Genomic DNA, 13612 nt, shown 5'->3' on the forward strand with positions numbered 1-13612 from the left:
CAGGAGCGTCGTTTGGCCTGGCGTTTAGCGGGCGGCGGGGCTTGAACGGACTGGGACGCCTTCCTGCGACCACCTCCACGGCGTGGCCCGGGTGAAGGCTGCTGCTGGGGCCGAGCGGGAGGGGCGGGAGTGGCAGGAGGGCGTCCTCGGTGGCGAACAGACTGAGTGGACTGAGCCGGCGGCTGGGTGTAGGCAGCAGCTGGCCGCCGGGGCAGTATATGATTGATCGCCTCAGTCTGTTTCTGGGCAGCCGAGAACTTTTGGGCGAAGTCCTCGACTGCGCCGCCGAATAGGCCTGCCTGGGATATGGGAGCGTTGAGCAGACGAGTCCACTCAGCATCTCGCATATCGGCCAGGTTATGCCACAGATGTCGCTCCTGGACCACAGCTGTGGACATCACCTGACCAAGGGAGTGTGCGGTCACCTTCATCGCTCGGAGAGCGAGGTCGGTGGCGGCACGCAGCTCATCAAAGAGCCCTTGGTCAGCTCTACCCTCGTGCATGTCCTTGAGCATCCTGGCCTGGTAGACCTGGAGGATGGCCATGGCATGCAGCGAGGCGGCGGCGTTCCCCGCAGCTCTGTAGGATTTCGCCACCAAGGTAGACGAGAACCTACAGGCTTTGGAGGGGTGCTTTGGGTCACCACGCCATTTCGAAGCGCTCTGCGGACACAACTGCATCGCTACAGAGCGCTTAAAATGGGGAACCCCAGTGTACCCATTCACCGTGGCCTCATCACGGGAAGAGAAGGCGGAGGAGGCCGCCGAACGATCGCGGGAAGACAACGGGGCCTTCCAGGATCTCGTGACCTCCTCATGCACCTCTGGGAAGAATGGAACTGGGGGGGGTGCGCTGACGAGAGTCAGCGCGTGCAGCCCCCAAGAACCAATCATCCAACCGCGAGCGCTCAGGGCAGGGTGGAGGGTTCCACGCTAACCCGATGCTCGCGGCGGCCCGGGAGAGCATAGCTGTCAGTTCTGGGTCGGACTCGGACAATGCTGGGACCCCGGAGGGCGGCTGAATCTTCATCCCCAGAAGATTCCAGCTCGCCTTGCGATGCGGCGATCGACATCATATCCTCCTCTGGAGCCCCGAATGAGACGCGAGGCACATCCGAAGACGGTCCCGCAGCTGCACCCAAGGAACCCGAAGTACCAGCTCTCGAGGAGGGGGTAGATTGGGGTGTGGCAGAGGGGACTCTACCTTTAGTAAAGTCATGGAGCCTTGATCTCAGCACAGCGATGGTCATGTTCCCACAGTGAGAACATGATTCATCCATGAAAGCTGCCTTAGCGTGTTCTAAGCCCAAACACGCAAGACAGCGATTATGCCCATCAGAGGGAGAAATGGCACGACCGCAACCAGAAGCAAGACGTGCCCGTGCAAGATCTTTTGTGAGAGGGCGCTCATTAGCCTGCACTGAAGCGGCCAGGGAGAAACACACACGCTGGATGCAGACCACTGCACAGATCAGTAGGCAGGAATGTGAATCTCGCTGGAAAATCGCCTTTAGACCAACACAGACTGGAGAGCTGCTCGTCTCGAAGACACTCGATGACAGTCAGAGAAATCAGGCTTGCAGGAGTGAAGAGGATCTCTTGGCTCCGAAGCAGAAACATGTCTGAGCATTCTGCCAGCGTTCTTCCTTATATACCCACGAGGTGGGGCGGAGTTACGCTATGCTGTAACTTTAAGAGCTGCACGGACCAGATATACTGTTACACATGCGTTTTCTTTGTCAACTGTTTACGTTCACTTAAGACATAACCGACTGTATTTACGAGAATATGTTGACATATTTTTGTGTGTATTTGTTCATTCAAGTGCAAAAAGATGCAGAAGAGAACTCAGTTCAGTATCGCGCAACACTATTCAGTATGAGAGGTGACTTCTGTGCGACCATTTTGGATGTGTGCGCAGCACAGAAAACAGCGCATGAGTCATCTTTGCGCTTAAATGGTTTAAAATCACATTAAAATGCGCATTTTGATTCCGCTTATCGGTTCCTGTGTGCGCATTTTAATGTGATTTTAAACCATTCAAGCACAAGACTCAAGCTTTGTTTTCTGTGCTCTGCAAACATCCAAAAAGTTCTTATCGAATCACCAGTTCTTGGAAATTTGGAGCTGGTTTCTAAAATGTAACCGGTTCTAGATACCCATCCCTAGTTATGATGATGATTCAGGTGTCTATTAATGAACTTGATCACGTGTCAAGTCACGACATCCATAAAGCTTGGCCAATTGGCTCGTTTTGACAAGTGCTTCAGACACCGTCTCATGTGAAAGCGTTCCCATAAGGTCAATGCCATGACGCGACATCTCGTTCCCTTCTCAGGGAACCAGGTTACATATGTAACCTGAGACATTTTCCTCTTTGATGTACACTTTCAACACATTTGTTAATTCAGAGTTTGTATGAATTAAACGTGTATTATAATATTTATTATCCTATTTGTCTTCACAGAGTAATCAAACATCAGGAATCCCCAAAAAATGCAATACAAAGCATGCATCAGACTTTTAAAGGACAAAGATAATCTTATCTTCCCAGCCATCTTCAGTTCATGATGAACGTGACCACATTCACTCTGAATCTCTCCAGTTTACTCAATGGGACAGACGCACCGGTCTCTGGTCCCGTCAACTGGAGGACAGCAATGATCACTCTCATAACCATTCCACTCTCCCTCATTACCATCATAGGCAACGTCCTGGTCATGATCTCTTTTCGGGTCAACCCACTCCTGAGGACAGTGAGCAACTACTTCCTCTTAAGCTTGGCCGTGGCTGACTTCATTTTGGGCGCCATCTCGATGAACCTTTACACTACCTACATCCTGATTGGCCAGTGGACTTTAGGAAACCTTGCCTGTGATGTGTGGTTGGCTGTGGATTATGTGGCAAGCAATGCCTCTGTTATGAACCTGCTGGCCATTAGTGTCGACCGCTACCTCTCTGTCATGCGACCTCTGACCTATCGAGCCACTAGAACACCCAGAAGAGCTGCAGTGCTGATTACTCTAGCATGGACCGTCTCCTTTGTGCTTTGGGCTCCAGCCATTTTGTTCTGGCAGTATATAGTGGGTGAACGGACCGTTCCAGAATTCCAGTGCTCAATCCAGTTCCTGTCTCAGCCTGTGATCACATTTGGAACAGCCATCGCTGCATTTTACCTGCCAGTAAGTGTTATGGTTGCATTGTACTGGCGGGTGTATCGTGAGACAGAGAAACGCTCTCAGCAGCTAGCTGGACTGATAGCATCACAGGGAGGACGCACTGGAAACGCATCTCAGGTGAGTTTTATATTAAAAGGGTTGTCCATTATTTAAAATTTTAGAGGGTACGAAGCCCTGCACATGATATGCGAAAGTAAAAACAGATATCGTGGCTACTAATTAAAAAACCCTTTACAACAAATTATTAATTTGTGGTCACATTTTATTAATTTGTTCCATACAGTGTACTATTTGATTTAACTAAAATGAGGGAATGATTTATTACAACATGACCGTGATTTACCTAAAGCAACAAATTAATGAGTCATTGTCATTGTGACCTACCAGTGTTTTTCGCCTATAGAGGATTCAGATGCAGCCTTACTAATGTTTGTGCCATTGTTTTTCTACCTAAACTGACATCACTTCCTGGAGGATGATGTAAGGAACAGGCTTTTGCTAGTTATATAGATTATACAAAAGACTTGTACAAAAGAATGGGAAAACCAATACATTTATGACCAATTCAAGCAATAATCCCAAGAAAAATAATGATTATGAAAAGAGCCAACCAATCATGATGTACCGGTACATGGTATTGGTAGTCAGAGCCAGTGTTATTTTAGAAATATTTATGTACTATTATAGTATTTATTAATAATTTGAGATGATTTGTATTTTTATATTTTCAGTTTTAGTAATTTTGTTATGCGCTTTTGTCATTTTTATTCATTTTTTTATATATAGATTTGTTTAATTTAGCTTTAATTTATTTACATTTTTATTTCAGTTTTAGTTTGAGTAATTTTAGTAAACTTCAACCTGTCAGGGCAACATATTTTTTGTTTAAGTTTTTTAAGTTTAAGTATTTCATCAAAAAGTAAAAAATATTAACTTTGTTAAAATCATTCCATTTGAAGTGAACTAATACAATACATTTATATAGATGAAAGAGCAAAGATGTTCATTTTTTTTCATCATTTATGTCTCCCAGAGATCTTGTCACAGCAGTTCTCGCAGTGTTGAGGATGTAAGTCCACAAACAGACCAGAAGCAGCACAGGAAGGGACAAAGGACCATCTGTCCCACGATCACCCATCAAACAGCAGCGTGGTGGAAGAAACGAAGGGAGAGGGACGAGACGTCCAACTCATATACTACATACAGCCATCCACAGATGGACACTGACCACATTTCTCCAAGAACAGACGAAAACAAATACATTCCACTTGTTCGAATGGATAAAACTGCAGTCAATAATCAATCCATGCGGAGCTGTCAGCCAGGCAGTCAGAATTCGCTTAATTTGCCTGTGAGTCCAATAACCACAAGTGCTGCTCAACCTTCTGCTCTATCACTGACCACAGGCCAGCAGGGCCGGAAAGCCCGGACCTCGTGTCTGATCAGGGAGAAGAAAGCGGCCCGGACCCTCAGTGCCATTCTCCTGGCTTTCATTGTAACATGGACACCCTATAACATCATGGTTCTAGTGTCCACTTTCTGTGACGACTGCGTTCCTGAGGGTCTGTGGCAGCTGGGATACTGGCTCTGCTACGTCAACAGCACAGTCAACCCTCTCTGCTACGCACTCTGTAACAAGCACTTCCGGGTCACGTTCAAGGCACTGCTGCTCTGTAGGTGGAAGGAGCATAAGAAGGGGATCAGGTGGACCCCAACTGGAAATGGCTGATTTCATCACAACATTTATTAAGAGTGGGATTTTCTATTCATGATATTGGTTATTCAGCACTGGTTGACCAGTCATGAGTTCAGGGACAAAAACTGATGTATATTAGGATGCCAGAGAGCATGTGGGCTTGAAAAGATCCCAGAGATCAAGGTTGTGCATCAAATACATGAGGTTCAGATTGTCTGTTTGTGTAATCACGTCTTGGCAGGGCATGTAGCAGTTTTCAGGTTTGAATTGCCTAACTTTGACACATTTAAAATACAAATGTAGCATCTGGGTATGTGTTTATCAAGCATAAACTCTTTAACGTACAAATTTGTACTAGAGCTGTAGACATATTAATAGTGTGACCTGCAAAACCTTTTTTCTAATTTGTCATGCAGTTAAAAACAAAAGCTATTTTAAAAATATATTCTTATATCTCATGCATATTATTTCACATGTGGATGTTTTACTGGGTCTTTGTGGATCTCAAGAGCTGTAGGACTCTATACACTGATAAAGTCTTTATTTACTGTGCTAGTAGTGGTCATAAAAAATACTCAATTATGATTATTTTTCTGTTACATGTATGTTTATTATGGAAAGGCCAATATGAAAAATGTAAATAAAAAAAGACAGAAAAATACAGCATTTACATTCAATACCAAATACAAACTGACATGATATACCAAAAAAACTAATACAAAACGATACAGTACTCACGATAATTCAATATGGTTAGTCAACAATAATAGATATTGGTTATATCACATACAAAATTCTACTACGAAAGATAACCCGCCTTATGAGAGTGTTTTGTGGGAATAAAATGGATAAATGAGTGAATCCAGAAAATGTAGGAAAAACATGATGATATGATAATAAAAATTAAAAATGCAGCACCATCTTCTGGTTTTTGAATCTGGACCTTGGCACAAATACTTCCTGAAAGAATAACTTGCAAGAAAATAATTATATACTACAAAGATAAACAGAGATCCACTACTTATACAAATGAATATTTAAATCCATAACATCCTTAAAAGGATTAAGCCATATGTTTGCTCTATGTAAACAAATGTATCTTGAATGAGCAATAAAGAAAAAGAATATTTGGCAATGCATAAACAGGTGCTTAATCATCTGAACCATTGGCCCCAACACGAAGGATTGTGGAAAAACTGCACATAATGCATGAAGTGTATATAATCTATTTCAAATGCGCCCTCTGTAATTTCAAACACTGCTCATGATGTGAGTAACAGTCATAGCAAAATAAAACCCAAAAACAATGGCTATGTTAGGGGCAATGATTTCTCTTCCAGCCTCTCCGGAAAGTCTCACAACAGTTTAAGTGTGTTTCTGCGTGTTCTTCAAGGTAGACTGTTGTCGCGGTTCCTCCGTCACTCCATTGCGGTGTTCTGGCTCTGATAAATGGAGGCCTTGTCCTTCAGAAGAGCCAGACACAGGTGGCAACTCCAGCTTCCTGTAAACATGATTAAAGCCAAATACTGATCATCAGCAGCAATGCATAACTATAACTAGTACCAACTGAAACAGCAATAAATGCATACACTTGTCTAACCTTGCCGTTTTGGTGTCAAAGACGTGTCTTTACAAGACTAGTTTGAATATCTTTATGTTTTGGCCTTTTCTTCACACAATGCTATTGTACTGCATCACAGGACTTGGACTAAATCACGCAAGTCAGTAGTATGACATGCAAAATATTTATTTCTGCTTCTGTTAAAAAAGAATCTCATGCCACATTATACAAGTTCTTAAATTATAATTATACAAACTTCAATCTAAAATCTTGATGCTAAAATCAAAACGTGCATATTATTTCAAATGTTTTACTGGGACTTATAGTACTCTATATTAGGGCTGCTCCCTAAAGGTCAACTAAATAGTACTCGATGAGAAGAGTTGGTTGGTTGCAGAAAAGTCATGCACTCCATGACGGACAGATCGGTAACATGTTGGTCCATTTGTGGGATCATTTTGAGAGGGTAAAGGATGACCCCAAAAAGGTGACATGCAAACACCTATCATTCATCAAACTCAAACATGGCTTATCATTTGAAACATGTTAGTAGCCTAACGTTAGCCACTTTACCTCAAACATTAATGTTAACCTAGATAGTATTACTGGGAACATATCCAAGTGTTTGTGCAGCGTGTGGAAGCTAAATTAGTAACACGCAAGATGTTTAACTTTACATGCTTTTCTGTCTATAGGCACATCCAATGTACAGCGAAGTAGGCCTGGAACGACGCTTCGGCGTAATGGATTACCCACTTTGTGTTCATCCCTAATCCCATCATATTTCACACAAAATAAAACTCTAGAGCAGATGCTAATGGCTAGTATGGCAGCGCCGCTTAATACGAGCCTGCACATTTTCAGGACTCTCACAACCATATTCAGTGACAGTATAAAACAAGTTTTATCAAACAAGCTCTGGTGGATCTGCAGATGAACGCAAATCATTTCTCTATCTCTGTGAGTAAACTAAACACATCAAAGCTCTCACATTATATTACGTGGCAGACAACCAGCTGTCCAGTGCGGGTCCGTTCATTCAGCGCGGGTTTGTCGAGAATGCAGTTGTGAGTCCTGAAAATGTGCAGGTGTCAGTTGGGTTGTAGAATGGGGTTGTCACGCTCGTAAAAAACCAAACGCGGTGTGAACGCAACCGTATTAAGTGACACTGCCATACTACATTTACATTTGGTAGACGCTTTTATCCAAAGCAACTTACATTGCATTTCAAGGATTACATTTACACATTTACATTGTAATACTAGCCTACATACGAGCCATTAGCATCTGCTGTAGAGTTTTGTTTTGTGTGAAACATGACAGGAGATTAGAGATGAACATAAAAAGTGCGTAACCAATGTAATCGATTACGTCGGCATGCTGTTCCAGCCCTACTTGCGAAGATGATGAGTCAACGACGCCAACTCCATCTTTGTAGCCGGGACAGACTCAGAAAACACTAGCTAATATTATAAAAGTGCGACTAGTCAACTAATGGCTGAAATGAATGACCAACATATTGAATCAACTAGGAAAATCTTTGTTCGGGGGCAACCCTACTCTATATACAGATACATCTCAGTGCAGTCTTTATTTACTTTAATGGTTTTGCTGGTAGCAGCATAGACTGTAGCAGTCATAAAACAAATGTTTTTTTTGCTCTTCTGTGCATAATTTTGGAGATGCCCCACTCTCATTCTATTGAAAGAATCAGTGTAGACATTCTTAAAAATGTCTACTTTTTGCATTTCGCAAAAGCTAAAAAGTAAAATGAGTCTAGAACGACATGAGTTTGAGTAAATAAAGACTACATTTACATGCGATTATAATGACATTTAAGCAATTTTGCAATTAAAATTTACCTCATGAAAACAAAATACTTGGATCAAATTTACGCAATTAAGCTCATAGTCATAGAAACCATAGAAATGTGTTTTTGCATTTGACGCAAGTAGAATAAAACAGTGGCCAGTAACACACTTACTATATGTGAGTACATTATTTGTGTTGTGCATTTGGATATATTAATAATAGCGGTAAAAATAACCACAATTCTTAGGGAATAATGCAAATTGCATGGAAACAGAGTTTGCTTGTATCATGAACACATCTTACTGTGATTAAGTCCTTACTCCAATTATTGTAAGAATTTTTTTTTAATTATTGGTGCACATGCAAATGATTGCTAGTACCTTCTGGAGGGTCTGACATGGGAGGGCTGAGGCAGTACATGTGGTATCCTCTGTCACAGTCATCACAGAACAAAAGCTGGTCCTGGGAAAGAGGATTTAAACACATTAACAGATGGTTTTCTGTATAAGGGGTTTGTTTGAGTGATAATGTGCGGAGACTCACGTCATTCTCAGATGTGCCACAAACATTGCAGCACTTGCACTCAATGCACTGCCAGCGGTAAGTCTTTACAGCTGCCATCATCACGGCAGTGAACTGCAGGCACGAAGGATGTCCTTATGAGGGATAAGAGAAAAAGGCCATGCATGAATTACGCGAATCTGAGCGTAGAAGTTTAGAGTTCGCTCTGTGCCTAGGTGTCATACCTGAACGTCCACAGTCAGAGCAGGACACCAGCTCTTCAGACTGGCCTGTTTTCTGGTTCATGTTGGAGTCACCCAGGCAGAAGTCGCAATAGTCATTGGGTAATGCCAGGCCATTTGGTCCTTTTTTAGGGGCTGTAATAAAACAGAGCATCAGATCAACTGTTGTCCTGCGTTCGTTAATGTTTTGACTAGCAGGACTATCAAAATCAAAGCTGCAATCTAGTATGTGGTCGTAACAAAAGTGGCAAATATTTGTAATGTCATATACAATATCCTTAAGTCACAAGGATCTAACAATCACAACTATAAATGGTTTCGTTTAAACTCAAAGAATAGAACATCTTGTACTTGTTAAATCCTTTAAAGTGATAATGCACAAGTGATGTGTAATGACAGTCATCATGAATGAACGCTCACTCTTGGGTTCCTCTTGTGGTGCAGGGGTGTGAATCTCAGGTTCTTCTTTGTCTTCTCCCTCCTCATCAGCCAGGTGAGAGTGAGTGTAGTGGTAACTCAAGCCTGGTCTGTTCTTATAGCGTTTCCCACAGACTATTAAAAAGAAAAGGTTTAAAATTAAAACAGTCGTGTAAAAAGCGTTATGCATTATGGAAAACAGGATTTTCATTGATCTTTTAGCATAAATGCTTTCAATGTACTATGTAAGTTTCACAATCAAAGCTCCCTCTCCAGATAACCAAACCGATTGATGGGAACTAAGCTGCAGACATGAACCACTCAGAATTCAGCTGTCATGATATTGACATCAAGTTTCAGCAACTTCATGAACAACAGCAGTACGCAAGGTTAGCCAAAAACATATTTGCATAGACTACTGTTCAAAAGTTTGGGGTCAGTAAAATCTTTTAATATTTTTGAAAGAGATCTCTTATGCTTACCACGGCTGCATTTATTTGATAAAAAAAAAAAAAACTGTGAAAAAAGTAATACTGTGAAATTATCACGTTTTAGTATATTTTGTAATGCATTCCTGTGATGCCAAAACATGAACTTTCAACAGCCATTCCTTCAGTGTCACATAATTCTCATTATTAAAAATAATTCAAATCTTACTAAGCCCAAACTTTTGAGATATATATATCCAAAATAACATGTCAAAACTCACTGTCACAAGCATACGGTTTGTCTCGTTCTTCCTGGGCAGCTGCAGCAGCTTCCATTTTCTTTTTTCCATTCCCAACTCCTCGACCCTGGCAGATTAAAATGACATTTTATTAACTCAATTCTTTCAGGCCATCGTATGACCAGTAGCCACCATCACAAGAGGAGATTATCAATGGTTAGTACTGTATCAATATTCAATTTACTAAGCAACAGCAGACTAGGCACGGTACCTTAGACTTCCCTTTTCCTCGTCTTTTTGGAGTTTCCTCCTCAAAATCTTCATCGTCCAGATCATCCAAGTATTCTTCGGGCTCAAGGATCCTCTGAGAATGACAGGAAACAATCAGGCCATGCATTCATAGCCCAGAGACATAAGAGACCATATTGAAAAGCCCTGCTATATACCTTCCTGATGCGTGTGGAGCCACTGTGGCTGCTGGCCGTGCTGGTTCCAGTGATCTCAGACAGACTGGTTTCTTCCTCAGGTGGTCTGAGCTCTGTGGGCACTCTTTTATCCAGCGGCTCTCCTTTCAGCAAGGCCTCCAGACTGCTCCCATCCAACGGGCCCAACACATCTTTTTTCAGGCCCAGCTCCAGCTCAGCTTTGGAAACATGCCTCTCTTTAATCATTTAGTTATGATTTATAATCTAATTTTAAATATTTTTTTCTGACTTAAATATCTCAATCTATTTTGTCTAAACTTTTTAACAATGTAAAGCTTGACCTATGAAATAATAGTCCAAAATATCTATTTTTTTTACTGTTGTAGTCAAGACCACCTTAACAAAGACCAAGACAAGACCAGCACTCCTCAAATGTCTGAGAAATGTCTTATATTTAATCAATAAATACAATTAGAATTAGACACTATAGAGCGTGTTACCAGTCAAATCACTAAAACATAACATTCATCTTTGTGTTGCAGAGGTGGCACAGAAGTTGCATCTGAATTGGTACAATTACATCTGCATAAATAATGTAGAGATTAATGTTTTAAAAATAACATTTTGAATATAGAAATATGATGGAAAAATAAAATGATAGGTCTACTTTTAAAACGGAAATCAATGAGCAAGTCACGGAATCATTTATTCAACTTATTTGTTTAAAGCAGCTGATTAAATTTTGTCTAAAATTGTGTCTAAAATGTATGTCGCTCTATAACATTCTTAACGTTTTTATAAAATCAATATCACATTTGCAATCGTACTCATATTCATACATTCATATTTCTTGCTCTTGTGATATTGCTTAATTATATCCTATGTTAATAATATAAAAATCTCATACAAACAGGTCATTTGTATTCATTTTGGGATAAAATCCTAAGTCCTCTTAGTCTGAGGCCGAGCCAAGACCAAGTACAAATACGGTCGAGGTCGAGGCCGAGACAAGACCAAGACCTTTAAAAAATGGTCTCAAGATCAAGACCGGTCACGAGTACTACATTAAAAATTGAATCATTTATTGAAACTATAGACAAAAAAAAAAAGACAAAAAAAGAAGAAGAATCAGCTTGTATGCGTTTCTGATGAGTATCGTATTTGATACATCAGCCTTTTATGGCTCATATGACATGGGAGAATATGAAGCCCATACTCAAGGAGAAAAAAATACCACCATTTTTATTCAGAGACCCAAACTGTCACAAATATGCAATTTGCTGCAGTTGTTGTCATTTATATGGCCAAAAGTAAGATGAAATTCTGATAGTTTGTAATGTAAATCAATGAGATTTTTATAATCAGTTGTCTCACTATATCTCCCAATAATATGTGTAAGAAAGATGATATTAAAATGCTCAGCTTTATGATCAAAGCTCTGTAGTTTTGCAATTCAATGAAACTCATATATTGATATTAATATTGATACTCATATCCTGATATGATTGTTCTAAAAATGATGTGTGATTTATCAAGTTAACCTCAGTTGCTTCAGCCTATAAATGCTTACCTTGAAATATTACTAACAATAGAAACGTTATTCTCACATTTACTTTATAAAAAACAGAATAGATTTCACAGTAAAAAGACATGTACCACGACCTGAAGGGGGGCATTTTTACAATTCTACTAAAAACTCTTTTACTTGTTAAAGAAATATAAACTATCATTCAGATGACATGTAGAAGATTGTGTGCAACAGGTTTTTCATCAAAGTTATTCATCAGAAGTTTAGAGGCTGTAGAAATTTGCATACAACAAGAAATCTACTACTAATGTTGTAACAGAATACCAGATTTGAGTGGAGGAAAAACTAGAGCAGGGTCTTCTGGTGGGTGAGCTCTTCTTTTCTTCCTCCAGCGCCGGGCGGGATATGTGTACAGCTGTCCTGGTGCTGTACCTTAAATAGTAATCATAAAGTCTGCATGTCAGTAACAGTAGCACAGACTGAGAATAGAATCAGCGTAAATGGGCTGAAGCCAAACCTGCGCTCCTGTGTCTCTTCTCCATCCAAATGTAGCAGTTGCTTTGAGCAACTCCAGTCTGGGAGTCCAGGAAGGGCATGAGGATGCTCCTCTCGGCACACAGCCGGGCGTTATAACTATGACACTGCTCCAAAGCATCTTTGTAGTACTGTTCTCCAAGTCTTCATTCCACACACAAACAAGAGAGAATACCAGCATATAAGTTTCTACACAGCATGTGATTTATATTTACTGTTTACATGCACACATTCACTTTTCATTAGCTAACGTTTAATCTTAGTCTTGGGTGATAGATAGTAACGGCCCTTACAAAAATTAACCATGTTTTTACTACAAATAAAAAAGAAACATGGTAACCACAAAACAACCATGGTTTTGCTACACTAACCATAGTTTAACCATGGTATTTGTAGTAAAACTGTGGTTATACTGTGGTAATCAATCCTCCAAAAAAACATGGTTACTACACTTTTACTATAATAAAACAATGGTTCATTTTCGTAAGCGAGTATTTTTAAATTACATTTCGTGCGTCACAACGTGCTGATATGCAAACAATGGACCTCAATGTAATGTATTCATTTTTGCCAGTTTTCAAAAACAAAACGACAATTTGATAGACATTTCTTAAAAAGTTGGACAACAGAACGCAAAAAAAGCAAACTAACCAGTGACTGGCAAGTGTAACTGATTTAAAAAGTAGACACATGGCTGTATTGCTCTTTGATGTCACAGTAACGTTAAACGATGAATGAACGAGGAACAGATTAGCTAACCAAACACCACCACAATACTTCAGCCTTACTTTAGTATATAAAACCATGCAAATTCAGCAATAATTTAAGAATATCATATGGTGATTCATTGAAAGAGTTTAAAAACTACATGTACTCACACTTTAACGATATTCTCCACGGCAGTCGCCATTGTTTTGCTGTAGTGGGCTGTTGTTGTCTTCACTGCGCATGCGCATTGGGTCCTTTTTGAATCAACAATACGTTCTTATCTTTAAATGAAAAGATTTCCGTCGTTGCAAATGGAAGCTAAACAGATTTTTTTTTTTTACAA

At 40.5% G+C, this 13612-nt stretch overlaps 2 protein-coding genes across 3 annotated transcripts; one reads left to right on the top strand and one right to left on the bottom strand.

The window, feature by feature from the left end:
• The first annotated feature begins 2472 nt into the window (after window positions 1-2472).
• Window positions 2473-5238, top strand: chrm1a (cholinergic receptor, muscarinic 1a). The gene is made up of 2 exons (XM_056250324.1): window positions 2473-3295; window positions 4212-5238. The coding sequence occupies exons 1-2, from the start codon at window positions 2567-2569 to the stop codon at window positions 4905-4907; spliced, it is 1425 nt and encodes a 474-aa protein (XP_056106299.1). The 5' UTR covers window positions 2473-2566; the 3' UTR covers window positions 4908-5238.
• Window positions 5239-5459: 221 nt separating this feature from the next.
• Window positions 5460-13595, bottom strand: dpf2l (D4, zinc and double PHD fingers family 2, like). Of its 2 annotated transcripts, XM_056250327.1 has the most exons (11): window positions 13440-13594; window positions 12545-12705; window positions 12352-12459; window positions 10521-10717; window positions 10346-10438; window positions 10117-10201; window positions 9411-9542; window positions 8994-9125; window positions 8791-8903; window positions 8628-8709; window positions 5460-6375 (listed from the first exon to the last, which is right to left on the bottom strand). In XM_056250327.1, exons 1-11 carry the CDS (start codon window positions 13469-13471, stop codon window positions 6293-6295), a joined length of 1218 nt encoding a protein of 405 aa, XP_056106302.1. In that variant the 5' UTR covers window positions 13472-13594; the 3' UTR covers window positions 5460-6292. The 2 variants fall into 2 exon arrangements, with proteins under 2 accessions (XP_056106302.1, XP_056106301.1); XM_056250326.1 differs by having other exon boundaries at window positions 8628-8903; window positions 13440-13595.
• Window positions 13596-13612: the final 17 nt, after the last annotated feature.

Source organism: Rhinichthys klamathensis, unplaced genomic scaffold (genome assembly GCF_029890125.1).
Source record: "Rhinichthys klamathensis goyatoka isolate OS25496 unplaced genomic scaffold, OSU_Roscu_1.1 h1tg000068l_1, whole genome shotgun sequence".
Lineage (NCBI taxonomy): Eukaryota > Metazoa > Chordata > Actinopteri > Cypriniformes > Leuciscidae > Rhinichthys > Rhinichthys klamathensis.

Bases quoted from the DNA above. Each gene is read 5' to 3' on its own strand.
- dpf2l (XM_056250326.1), bottom strand. From the start codon at position 13,471: ATGGCGACTGCCGTGGAGAATATCGTTAAAGT. The intron at 9,543-10,116 runs GTGAGTTTTGAC...TCTTTTTAATAG, and splicing joins CAAACCGTATGCTTGTGACA to TCTGTGGGAAACGCTATAAG. The intron at 6,376-8,627 runs GTACTAGCAATC...TCATGTTTACAG, and splicing joins CATGTCAGACCCTCCAGAAG to GAAGCTGGAGTTGCCACCTG.
- chrm1a (XM_056250324.1), top strand. From the start codon at position 2,567: ATGATGAACGTGACCACATTCACTCTGAATCTCTCCAGTTTACTCAAT. The intron at 3,296-4,211 runs GTGAGTTTTATA...TATGTCTCCCAG, and splicing joins GCACTGGAAACGCATCTCAG to AGATCTTGTCACAGCAGTTC.